This window comes from Mastomys coucha, unplaced genomic scaffold (genome assembly GCF_008632895.1).
Source record: "Mastomys coucha isolate ucsf_1 unplaced genomic scaffold, UCSF_Mcou_1 pScaffold17, whole genome shotgun sequence".
Classification (NCBI taxonomy): domain Eukaryota; kingdom Metazoa; phylum Chordata; class Mammalia; order Rodentia; family Muridae; genus Mastomys; species Mastomys coucha.
Genome location: NW_022196899.1, coordinates 32,824,570 through 32,838,658, shown reverse-complemented (window position 1 = coordinate 32,838,658; position 14,089 = coordinate 32,824,570). Strand labels below are relative to the sequence as shown.

At 37.5% G+C, this 14,089-nt stretch overlaps 1 protein-coding gene across 2 annotated transcripts in view; it reads right to left on the bottom strand.

The window, feature by feature from the left end:
* The window catches only part of Fat4 (FAT atypical cadherin 4), a 129,255-nt gene that overhangs the window by 12,133 nt on the left and 103,033 nt on the right, over window positions 1–14,089 (bottom strand). For both annotated transcript variants that reach the window (XM_031376677.1, XM_031376676.1), the window contains exons 11-13: window positions 8,173–8,277; window positions 3,466–3,773; window positions 613–698 (exon numbers count right to left, since the gene is read on the bottom strand). In XM_031376677.1, the coding sequence (XP_031232537.1) occupies window positions 613–698; window positions 3,466–3,773; window positions 8,173–8,277 (499 nt within the window). The remainder of the gene's footprint in view (window positions 1–612; window positions 699–3,465; window positions 3,774–8,172; window positions 8,278–14,089) is intronic.

Below are 14,089 nucleotides of genomic sequence, written 5' to 3'. Positions count from 1 at the left end.
AAAAAAAAACAGTGGAGCTTACAAAACTATATTTTCAACTATCCAAGTTGGATGCACATGGCCATGGTGTCAATAAATAAATAAATAAATAAATAAATAAATAAATAACATGTGCATTATAGAGAAGACCAAATGCACAGAAGTTCTGCGGTTCTCTAAGGCCATGGCGAGTCCCAAAGCATATTGATAAAAACTGGATGGGAAGTCACTATGCATCTCCACTTGTCTCTCCTTACATAATCCCTTATGCCTTTGATTGACCAATGCTGCAATTCAGCTTGAAGTGCTACTGGAAAACATGCATTAATTACCATGCAAATGTGAAGAGAATATGTGTGATTGAGTGGTGATCATGTCCTACAGGCTTGCTAAACTCAGGAAACATAAAAGCACTTCATGAACAGCTGTGGCTGCAGCAGACACTGCATTCCTTATCCTTTGTGACCTCTAAACTCAACACTAAAATAATATTTCACTGGCATTCATTACTTTATAGAATGAATATCTCTTTGAGGAAGTGAAGAAATGTTAGGTCTGGAGAATACTTAATCTTAAAGTTCTTGTAAATCTTAATTTCAATGATAATGAGAACGGAGCTATCATTTTACTTACCAGTCGTCTGAAACAGCCACATTACTGACAGTGCAGTAGCCTGGCTCTTGAGTCTCTGAGCAGGAGTCCACAGTTAAAGAAGCTGCCTGTAAGCACAAGAGGGAAACGGTCACCACGGGCTTTCTGATGACATCGCCTCCCCAGTAGACACCTCTAGCACTGCTCTCACGTGGGGATAAGTGAAATTATTACTATGATTTTCATGATTTAATATATACTTAGCACACCACATAACTTGCTTCATATATTAAGACATAAGTGCAGATCTTCTTGGTATATTTAATACATAAATATATGAAGGATGAAGCTGTTAAGAAATAGTCCTCTCCTTCTGCCTCATTTATACAAGAAATAATTAAGAACCCTTATTCTTTCTGGAAAATCTCAATTCCATGAGATTACAATTTTGATAAAAAATATTTACTCTATAATCCAGGATCCTGATAAATCTTTCAATTTTTTTCCAAAGATTTATTCTATCTACCTTATTTACAAAGAAAATATAAAGGTGTGACATATACTACAATATGTGGTAGTTTATATTTTAAATATTTTTTCTTTTTAATTGACTTTAAGTATTCCCATGCAGTCTATTATCCTGGTTTCCTCTTCCTCATCTCCCTGTAAAATGTACAAACATCAAGTAAATGCCCTGATTGATGTTAAGAATTATTATTTCAAATAACATTAGCAAACTCCTGTGTCAACAGATGCATTGCTCTGTGCTCAGAACCTCTCATCAGTGTTTCAGTCACAGGCAACAGTCATTGTCATGTAAGCTAAGGGACCACAGCCCTCCAGACAGAGCTTCCTGTGTAGTCAGTGTATGGACAGACCACTTGATTAGTGAAAAGCCACCAGTGGTGTAGAGAAGACCCAAGAAGCTGATTGAAGAAGCCAAGGTCTTCCCTATGGGCGATGGCCAAGGAGACTACTTGTTTGGAGAGACAACATTGCGTTTCTCCATTATTTTCTTCTTCACAGTGAGACTGATAACCTCTCGATAATCATCAGTAAAAGTCACCATATGCCAAAGCTTTCATATTTCAGGCAATAGCTTTGTGTGTGAGGTTTAGTGTTAGCCATTGTGCTAGATAGCATGAGGTAGAGTGAAACTAACACCATTAGCCAGGATGAACTTGGTCCTTCTCCTGGTCCTGTAAAAGGATTCCTCGAATGCCATGGCACATCCATCTGAAGGAAGTCCCACCACAGCCCTGCCCATGTGTGACTCTGGGTCATGGGGCTGATTTTAATAAACAGCAGAAAACCACAGGGCATAAGCAAGTTCTTCAGGGTACCTCCCTTGCATGAAAGCGAAGTAAACATCAGGTTTCCTGTCTTAAATAGAAGGCCATATTCATGGTAGATGCAAATGACTTCATTGTGTCAACTCTGCTTATGAATTTTAGGAGATGCCCAGCAATGTGGATGTTTAAAGGGAAGATCTGAAAAGTTCTTGCAACCCTCTCATTTCTAGGAAACTATTAATAGAGTCCATGTATCACTATTGCCGACTGAGTATTAAAATACTAATATTAAAACATACTATTCGTTCACTTATTTTTCTATTCATTCACTTTTAAGATATCTAACAGCTATTAAAATCTCCAAAAACTCTTGTGAGCTGCATGAATATTTTTCTTACTTTCTTCTCAAGTGAACTATAATAAATATTAGCATTTTTTGAAAAAAAAAACACCATCCAATCCAATTCAAGATATTTATGCCCCACTTTTTTTATACTCCCTAGGGTATTATCTCAAAAACTAAGAGACACCAACCTCAAAAGTAACATTGCACTTCAGAGAAGCACTTTGTGTGTTGCTATGAACATAACACTGCAGAGCAACTATGCAAAATATTGAAATTAAAGACCACAAAACAGACAGTGCTTATGCACAACCAATGAATACCTGGTCAGTTCTGGCTGGCATCTGTAGTGGGTATTCTAAAGCTGTAAAATATTTTTCTGTTTTTTTTTTATACTCTTGATAATAAAAATAAAAGAAGATATAAAGATCCTAGTCACTCATGCAATTCAATCTTTGGAATTCTTTAAATACTTAAGATATACACAAACTCATAACACTACATTTTCTAACCAATCTATGCCTTCTTTTCCTGTCAACAGCAGTGTAAATTGAGACATTTCTGGTCTGGCTGTCTGATGATGAAAGCCTAGAGGCTAATATTTTTGCCAATTTCCAACAACTTTGTTGTGAAATATATAATGTAAGAGAATCAAAACCAAATAGGAGCTTTATGTTTCTGCATATTTTCTAAAGTAAGGGCACATCTTCCCACTGTGGCCAAATTAAATAATACGGAGATATTTTCTTCACATTAAGCATTACTCAAAACTTGACCATAGTCCAGGTCTGGCTGCAGCCATGGATATAAGGGTTCAGCAGATGACTGTGACTGTGTCTCACAATGAGGTAGAAGGCTGAGAAAGAATCATTCAATACAATGTAAAAATTATCTGTTTCTAAGTGCTTGTAAATTTCAACTCCTTTTGTCCTTACACTCAACATGTAATATGAATTACACATCAGTTAGGTTAATGATCCTGGAGACAGATAAATTATCATTTTAAATACAGCTCTAGGTTTCCTTTAAGCCTTTGAGCAGTGTGAGCTGCTAATACATTGACTGTTCATTTCTCATCATTCATTTTTCCTGAAACTTCACCATAGATAACATGAGCCAAAGAAAAATAATGCTCTGAGGCCACACAATAAACTTGCATATTATCCTGTAATGTGGAACTGTAATGCGTGCTTCCCAGAAAGGATGGCTGAAGGGCTGCAGTGCAGAGGAGAGATGCTGAAGGGAGGAGAGATGCCTCACCATGCCTGCTCGCCGCGCAATCACTGTGTGGAACTGTCCATCAGACACCTTCTTCATGGTGGTCAGTTTGTATGTCCCACTGCCCAGATTATATGAGAATCTGAGTCTTTCTTCAGCAATTTCCAGAGCCAGGAACTCTGCCCGCTCTCCTGTCTGGTTGTCATAGTTATAAAGCAATAAAGCATGACTTTTGATAGTAGCAAACTTGACATAAATATAGTTGTTGTTGGGATCCAGACTGGGAAACTCCATGTATGACAATTCCTCAAATCCATAACTGTTGAGCTCACAGTGCTTGCCAAAGACACCTGAGGGGAAGAGAAAGAACACTGAAGCCCAGCAATGCTTTCTTAAGTTATTCTTAACAAACTATTTTCAGTTATAATAATGAATCATTCAGTTAAAAATGTCATTATCACCGTCCCTTCCTCAAGTGCTATCCAAAGTTGCCACTCTTGTAACTAGATGAAGCTCCATGCTCATGATTGGCAAGCTGGCCCTGTCTCCAGCATCGTAAAAGGAAGATGCAGAAAAATAGGAGAGAGATGAGATCCTGATGTTGTTTGGGGATTATGGAATTTATCTCAGTGTGCCTCAATTTTGAAAATTAAAAACAATGGAAAGGAGTATGTTTGAAGAGAGTTCTTTTCCAAAATACATTGAAAATTAGTTTGCTGATATTTATAAAAGTTATTATGCTATAATGTTCAATCATAATACTTTTCTTATTATTTTATTATTTTATTTTATTTTATCAACACAGAGTTCTGTATCCGAGGCTGTACTGGAGCCCACAGAGATCTTCCTGCCTCTGCTTCCAGAGTGTTGGAATTAAGAGCATGTGCCACTACAAAGACCATGATGCATAGTTATAATTCTTAAAACCTATGTTAATTCAATTGAGGACAGTAGACTCATTTGTTTTGACTTGTTATTTTCCAAGGTCACAAAATGAGGAAAAGATTGCGGCCACTAGCACAGAAGTCACTGTTTTAAATTTTGTTTTATGTTATGCAAATGGGTCTTTTGCCTGCCCTTGTGTGTGTGTACCACCTCTATCTCTGGTACCCACCAGAAGAGGGCATTGGATGCCCCAGAACTAAGATTACAGATAGCTGTGTGCTGGGAAGCAGACTGTGGTCCCTCTGGAAGAGCAGACAGTGCTCTAAAGCATGAAGCCATCTCTCCACCCTGTATTGAGTTTTTATCTATCTCATTTTCAACTTGCTGTGGGATGAGTCACAGGGACTTCATTTAGAGTGACTTTGTTTTGGCCTGTCCATATGTCTGTCCTGTCTTTTTCCAACTTGAAAGTGAGTTTTATTGATGAGGCTACATTAGGCAAAATGCTTCTCCCACAGACACTGGTAGACATGGCTGATGCCTGGAAAGTGACCCATGGCCACAGACAAGGTTCATTTTCACCTTTAAAAGGTTTCATTCTTTAGTTTAGATTTAGTATCTACTCCAATGCATTGAAGTTAGAGTCTGGGAGCTCCTCAGCTTCAAGGAGTAACTGCCACTATTTCACAGAGAGTGTACAGTTTAGCCAAGGTCATGGAATCATGAGAAATAGAGAAAAACTTCAAAGCCAGATAACTGATCTTGCTTAACTATTTTGACTGTGTCATACTTCATATCCAGTATTTGAGATAAAATAGCCTAGAAGTGTTTGTAAGGTCTACACAGGTTATCTTGTCATTTGCTGTCCAGGCAAGGATAATAGTAGAATGACTAGGAGGTGTTTAAATCTTAAACCAAAGAGAAAAAATTAGAAGAATGACACATAGGTATTGTATAGGTAACATTTAATATGCCATTGACTTGCATCTATATTATTTATATTTTATGAATTTGTATCACTTATTATTTATCCAAATAAAGAATAATGCTCATGCACTAGTTAGAAATTGCATTGTCCATTACTTCTCCATGCTGTGAGTAACTGAAACTAAAGAAAAAGAAAAAGTAAATCATGCATACTGTGTGTTTTTCTTGGCCCTTTCTTGTTACGTTATTACTAATGTACAAAAGGATATACAAAATTTAAATGTAGGTGAAGTGTGTAGCTATTAGGCAATAAGCTTCACATTTGTATTCAAACTCACACTGTATTTTCAAATATAAAAATGTGTATATAGATTTTTCTTGAAGAGTTTTTTACGATTTCTGTGAGAAGGATATCTCTCATATTAAAATATAAAAATGAAATTTAATAAGTCTTTAAAATTTCTCTTCCAAATGTATATGTGAAATAATTTAGATAAAGAGACCAAGAGAAACTATATATCTACTTTAAAGATATGTACCCCAATCTCTCTTGTTAGAAGATTATTTAGTGATTACATATTTGTGTGTATATATACATATCCAATATGCAATACAAAATAACAAAATTACAAGAGCTAAAGTCTCAAAGGCCAGATCATCTTATAAAACCTCAGTCAAGCTATTTTTTCTAAAACACAATCTGTCATCTATCTATCTGTCTATCTATCTATCTATCTATCTATCTATCTATCTATCTATCTATCTATTATATACCTTTCATCTATTTATCTATTATCTATCTTCTACTTATCATCTACATACCTATCACCTATCTACCTATATGTCTATGAATCTAAAAATGAATTAAAATCTAAAAAATGAATTTTGGTGAATGAGACTGTGAATGGAACAGTTTTTCCAGCTTCAAACCCCTAAGGAAACTAGTGTTAGGGGTGTGTGTCTTACCACCCTGTACGTCTCCACCTCGGGTCTTTGCTTGAGGCATTTCCATCTGCCACTTCTTTCTGTATGTGTCACCCACATTCAACTTAAGAAGGCAAAATACTTTTCCTTCTAATTCAGTCTGTGCTGATTGGAATGATGTATTGAAATTCCAAGGCTTTTTATTTTGTTTTTCTTTCTAAATGCTTCTATGGTCAGCTGACAGTGTCTACATTTCAACAATGCTTTTGGGTTTTTGCCTTTGGAAGGAATTAGGTAGGATCTGGACTGCCAGCCACAGCCTCGTGTCTACTGTAATTTGTAGTATGCTTTCTTTCTCCCAGGGATGTCTGCGGGTGAGGAAGATCCATTTGGGTCCCAAGGTACACCTCCTGTTCTTTCCCCAAAACAGTGGGCTTTATATCACCACCATATGGAAAACTATCTAAATGTTTGGCATTAATTGTCCTAAGTATGTATATTTGTGATTGAAATGGCAAGGAATGCTAACATCATAAACACTCTGTCAGTCACTTAAAAATTATTTTCCACTTTCTATTCCAATTTACGTTTCTTTCATTCCAAAATGCAGGTTAAATTATGAAGCCCGACTGTGGGATACCAATAAAATGGCCTTGTAGGAGTTCTGAGGAAATGGATGTTTTCATACTGACAACCTTTTTGCTTCATGAACATTTTGATGAGACCCTTGAAAAATGTGATATTGGCATGATACCAGCAATGTCCACAGGTTCCACTTGCTCTTTTGTCAAATCATCATGGACAGTCTATGCCAAACTTTTCCTTATTTTGAACAAATACCCTAAGTTCTGAGTCTCAGAAATATCAGTAAAACTGAGTTTTCATAATTATGTTTTATTATAATTATTATTGGTGTGTGTGTGTGTGTGTGTGAGAGAGAGAGAGAGAGAGAGAGAGAGAGAGAGAGAGAGATTTGGATCATATATGTATGTGGAAGACAGAGAACAACACTGAGGAGTCTACTGTTCTCTCTCTACTACAGATCCAGAGATTGAAGCAATTGTACCCAGGGAGGCATCTAAATGGTCCCCTGCTTACATTTTTACATCCCATCTCTAACACTAGTTCAGTGGTATGCTTAGTTGGAAAAAGAAAACTGAATTCAGGTGCTGAGTTTTCTTCTGTGACTGGCACGACAGACACGTCACTGGATACTAGTAACCCAGTTCCTCTGGACAGCCAGGAGACCTGAAGATCTCAGGCCTATGGGAACAAAGAAGGAAAGGCGAGAAAACAGCTTCATTCTTGCTAGAGAGAGACACAACCCTGCAAATGGAAGCCAGCTCCTGATGCACAGCAAAGAAGCCTTAAATCACTGAATGAATCACAGTTGCTTGCTGACCTAGTTCTGGGTGACTTTGGGGGGGGGTCAACTGGAAGAAATCAGTAAATGCCATGTGAGGGTCTAATATCCATTCCCAAGAGAACACAGTGGTAGCATTCTTATTAGCTGCTGGGAATTATCTATAAAGGCATAATATACATTTTGGTTCCAAAATCATCTACTTTAAAAATAGTTGGATTAACATAAAATAGAGAAACAAGCAAAAATACTTCGACTCTTCTTAGACATTTGAGGAATAATTGAATGTACTTGGATGGTATTTTAATTACTAAGTTCTAGGCTGAAAGAAGGTATCCATAAGGTTATTATGTTGAGGCATTTTATTCTAACAATAATTACAGTGATGTACTCGGTAGCATTTCCACAATTAACCTTTAAACAGTCATCATTAAATATTTCATTTTACTTAATCTACTGGTACAACATGATTAATATTCTCTTATGCATTGAACATATCTCCTGTCTCCTCTGTTGCATGCTAGAATTGTAAGAATGTACCACCATGAGGTTCCAACAATTCAACCCACGGTTTTATGCATACTAGGCCAGCACTCTAGCCATATGCCACAGTCTCTAGACTAATATAGCAATGGATACATTCTACTCACCAAATGGACAGTGGCAGTAATATGATTCCACACCACTCTGACAGGAACCACCATTGAAGCAGGGATTGCATTCACAGTAGTTGACTGAAGATTCACACATTTTTCCTAAAATGTATCAAACTTGTTAAGAAGTCTTAAATGTAAATATGACAACCACAGCCACTGTAGCCACATAAAAAGACTACATCCGTTAGTACCAAGTCACAGAGCAGAGACATAGAAACCTACCTACTCAACAACAGGACACTGAGATCATTTCTCAGACAGGTTCTGTCTCTTATGCAGATGTGCTGTCATAGAGACATATGCAATTTGTATCATTTATGTAACCATCTTGGAGAGAGACCCCTTTTCAAGGGAGTTTCTTGGTGAGAACATTTGAGTTATTTCCCTGATGTTATTTGTGTTTTGAGATTCACACCTTCACATTGACAATTGGGAATAGAGTTCAAACTTACACAACATTCTTTTCATTATAAGAGTTTCATTGATTCAAACATTTGAAATGGAGGATTAGTGTGAATGGTCTTGTCAAGCTACTCCTTTACCTCTTAAACAAAACAAAGCAAAACAAAACAAAACACAACAAAATCTCTGACCTTGACCTCATCCCATGCCTGTGTAAAGCAGAGTAGGAATTTTGAATTCATTCATTTTTTCATTTGTCCTCTAGCACAGTCCATACACACTGTCTTTTTCTGAAAGAATAATGTGCTGCATAATTTCATCATATAAATGTTGCTCATGTATATCTTGTTAAATCAGATGGATCAGTATTGGGCCAGGCAGGCAGTGGATGGAGAATAGCAGATAAGAAAGAAGACAACTGCCTGAAAAGGGTGTTTCCTTGGTTCAGAATCATGATAACCCTACATGAAGGAAAGATGCATGTATCATGAGAGGTCTCCTGAGAAGTTTGAGATGAACACGTCAATTTTGGGCATGTTGGTTAAAGGGTTTCCAGATCCAATTCACTATGATGGAAATATCCATCCTAAAGTGGGCTGGAGCCCAGGACTAATCCAGAAGGGAAACTACCCCATGCACCAGAAATCACCTCTCTGCTTCCTAGCTGTGGATGCGATATGATTTGTAGCCCCTGCACCTGCTACCGTGACTCCCACAAACTGTGAGTCAAAATAAGCCTTCCCCTCTTTAAGTTGATATTTTGACCCAGGAACAGGAAAACTGACTAATATGGAAGTGAGTTTCCTGCCTGAGAGGCGATAGACAATGCCATTGACCTGCTAGGTCTTCTGCTTCTGTATTCAGTTTGTATTGGGCTGTATAGCATTTGATAACCTGATAGCCAAATGCAGTGTCTAAACCCTGTCTTGTTTCATTGTTTACTTTCATATAAATTTGAAAAGTTGTTCTGTAAATTTAAATTGATATTTTATTAGACCTATTAGAAAATCACTAATTTCCCAATTCTAACAAGTAGAGTGTGGTTTTTAGTTAATTTCCACTTATCAAAATTAGGGTCTTAATTAGTAGTGTGAGAGAGTGAGAATGTGTGTATAAGCATGAATATGTTGATCCATATGCATATATAGGCCACAGGTCAACACTGGGCATTTTCCCCAATGACTGTCTACCATAGGTTTTGAGAGACTGTCATTGAGCATGGAGGACATTGACTGACCAAGCTGGCTGGTTAACCAGCTCTGTGAATCTGCATGCTTTGCTGTCCCCAACTCTGAGATTACAGACACACCATCAAGCCAAGGTTTTTAAGCACGCCTTACTGATCTGAACTTGGGCCCCTAGAGATTGTCAGCCAGCACTTTGCCACCTGAGATACTCCTCCAACCTTCAGTTGCTTTTTTAGTACTAGGGATTGAACTGAGAGCCCTCTGCCTGCTAGGCCAGCACTCCGCGGAGCTGTTTATGTTCCACTAATGAGCACTTTGTGTATCTTGCAATGCATGGATGTTTTGTCCCCATAGTGAGACAAAGCTGACCACAGACGGAGCTTACATCACAGCAACTTTGCTTGACACACATCTTAAGTCTTTGTTTAACTCGTTTTTGTTCTTGTGGCTTGATTCTGAAGCCACAGTGGTTTGAGTCTGACATTATAAATCTGAGTCAGGCCTGTGGCACCACAGACCCATTTCTGAGCATCACAGAATCACACACATGATAGTTTTCCTTTGTAAACAGCATCAGTTGTCTCCTGACAAGGCTGAACACAGAGCTCATTTTCAGAACACTCCTGAATTCTCAGGGGAGATCATGAAAATAAACAAGTTACACCAAACAAGTTACAAGAGGAACCAAAAATAAGTTCACAGTGCGGTAGGAGAGAGACACAGGCTGGACTGTGTTAATGTAAGTTTGTGCTGAACTTCACACCATTGATGCTTGGCTAGAAACACATCTCTCCCTACCCGCCAACTCGCTTTCCTACTGGATAAAGGATGCCTCTTCTTAGAAGTGTGGTTTACTTTTCCTTTATTAAAATGCCATCTCTGTCCAGTTCAGATTTAAATAAAACCTACTGGCTTAACGTTTTATTGTTTTCCTACAAGAAAGTCATATACCACTCCTTCCATTTATTTTGTTTTTGTAGAGAATATGGGATTTTCTCATATACTAAAAGTATAAGTACTGTTTGATTTCATTATTCTCTTTCTTGTTTGAATATTTCTTTTAGAATAATGCTAAAAGTGACATATTTATGTAAATAGGCCCATATGTCTTACAGTCTGTGGGGGTGAGATGTAGATCCTGGCAACATATTAGTTATTAGTGAGTTATAAACTGCTAACCATACTTCCTAAAGACAAGAGACAGGGAAGCAAGGATAGAAAACCTAGGCTGGACTAGCAAGAACACCATGCACTGTAGGAGTTTTAAACCCACATAGCTAATTTTTGGAATTTCTACTCCAGGGACTGGTAAGATCACTCAATGGTTAAGAAAACCTCCTGCTCTTTTACAGGACTGGTGTTGCACCCATATCAGATGGCTTATAACCATCTGTAACTCCAGCTCCAGGGAACCTAGTACCCTCTTCTAGTCTCTAACAGGCGCTGCGCCCAGGTGTACATACTACCATACAGACATACACACATACACATCACTAAAAGTGAGTCATTAAAAAACACTAACTTTAACGTGAGCTGAATCCTATTGAAAACATCATCTTTTAAATTTTCCCCTTTCAATAATAAAATAAATTCAGGTGTACTTTTTGTGTACTTTTACAATGAACTTCTTTAAATTCACACATGGTACTTTCATGTAGATATCTAAGTTTAATTTAAATATTCACTAAAGTCAATTTCAGTTAGCTCAGAGAAGAGTAGAAAAACACCCTAAAATAAATATAAGCCTTACTCATGCATTTTAAAATATACAGCAACTACAGTTGTGGCTAAAGTTGCTAGAAAATAAGACATATTCTGAGAATGATCATCTTTACAACAAAGATGTTTTCAGATAAAACAACAAACTATATTTTGTTAAGAATTTTAATTTAAAGAAAATTTAAAGTAGCTTTAATTTACTCTCTTATAAATCTTTTAGAAGATAATAAACTAATATATATATATATATATATATATATATATAAAATTTAACTAAGGCATTAAATAAAAAGTTAAAATGTTTTAAAAACAATATTCTTATTTATTGTCAGAGAACATGAGTTTAATCAGCATTTGAAAACTTTTTGAGTTCTTCTTTAATGAATACAAATTATTTAAAATCCATTATGTTGATAGAGTTGATACTTATATGCAAAGACTACATTTGAAAACATCAATATTTAATTTAAATTTCAGAATCTAAAAGAGCCACCATATATGTACTTCTCAGGTGTGAAATGTTGAGACTATAAGACCCAGATGGAAACCCACAGTCACTTCTCAACTATTCTGTGTGGGTCTTCTTGTAAATGTAAATGTAAATGTAAATTAACTTCTGTGAATGGCATACGATCAGGCAGAGATGGCAGAACTTTAAGGCACCACAACATCTCCTGGTATGAAACCATGTGTGCTGCAGTGGTGTGGAACAAATTCTTGGATCACTAACTTGAGTCAATCAGCAATGCCCATCAGAGTCTCGAGGCTTGCAAATCTCTGTTCAGGTGTTTAGAAGTCTGTGTGTCCTCAGTGGAAGGTACCTTCTCTGTGCAGATATGGGTACTATCATAGCGGCCTTCTCTGTGCAGATATGGGTACTATCATAGCGGCCTTCTCTGTGCAGATATGGGTACTATCAGAGTGGCCTTCTCTGTGCAGATATGGGTACTATCATAGCAGCCTTCTCTGTGCAGTTATGGGTACTATCATAGTGGCCTTCTCTGTGCAGATATGGGTACTATCATAGCGGCCTTCTCTGTGCAGATATGGGTACTATCATAGCGGCCTTCTCTGTGCAGATATGGGTACTATCAGAGTGGCCTTCTCTGTGCAGATATGGGTACTATCATAGCAGCCTTCTCTGTGCAGATATGGGTACTATCATAGCGGCCTTCTCTGTGCAGATATGGGTACTATCATAGCAGCCTTCTCTGTGCAGATATGGTTACTATCAGAGTGGCCTTCTCTGTGCAGATATGGGTACTATCATAGCAGCCTTCTCTGTGCAGATATGGGTACTATCATAGCGGCCTTCTCTGTGCAGATATGGTTACTATCATAGCGGGTGTTTGAAGAATGAGTTGTTCCTGCTGCTTTGACATCTGGACATGAACTGTGCTGATGATCACTATTTATCATAAACAGATGGGGAGTTGCTTTGGGTTGTGTAGATTCTGATCACATGAAAAATGGGAACTAGTGAAGGGGAAAATGAATATATAATCATTAGATAGGTTGTCCACACAACTTCCAAGAGCATAGTTTCAGTGTACAGGAAGTGCTCGGCCTAAGATGCACGGTGTGCAGCAGAAGATGGGAGCTGGCTTGAACAGAGGCTGCTCTGTACAGGAGGGTGCTCTGAACACAGACTGAGGAGGGTGGCTGTGTTGAGCCCAGGCTGGAGATGTAAGTGTTTATTGATTACAGACTGGCCCTGTTGGAAGTACATTTATTAAGGAAAAATATTCAAGATGTATTTGCTAAACACCACATCTTTTTTGATAATTAGAGTGGAGCTAAGATAGCTATTAGCTGTTAAGCAGAGTCATGCTCTGTAGATGAGTAATTTTTTATATCCTAGTTGATGAGACATTCTGTCTTCTCAAGCACACCACCTATGATCTGCCACCACAAATGCTGTCACATCTCTTGTGTTTATACATAGAGCAGAAGGGGTATACAGAAACTACTCCAATCCAGTTTCTATTCAAATCATCTTATAACATATTTTATTGTTAATATTTGTGTATGTTTTATTCATTCTGAGGATGAATATTTGGATTTTTTAGTATTTTATTGTTTTATGTGTCTGGGTGTTTTTCCTGAAGGATATTTCTGCACACTAAGTGCATGCAGTGCTTTGGAGGCTAGAAGAGGGCAACAGACCCACTGAAACTGGAGTGACAGATGGCTGTGACCTGGCACATGAGTGCCAGGAACCAACTCCTGTCCTCTGGGCAAGAAGAATGTGTTCTTAGTTGCTGAATCATTTCTCCGACCCCTTAGAATCTTTTACAGTTAACTTAGCACCAAGTATCTATTTTTGCACACTATGTAAATGTTGCCATCCTTTTCCCCAGGGAAAGGTACCACCAAGAAATTTAATTTATCAAAATATTTTTCTCAATACATTTTTTCTTTAAAAAGAAAAAATGCTGCAACTACCTACAGACTTCTTTTCTTCTGCGTCATACATCTTTTATCTCAGTTATCAGAGCACTCACACAAAACTTGATATTCTTTTTGCAAAACCTCTCACACTTTCCATTCTGTGACAGCATGTGTTTGGCAAGCTCCTTAGGAAAAATTACTATGTATATATA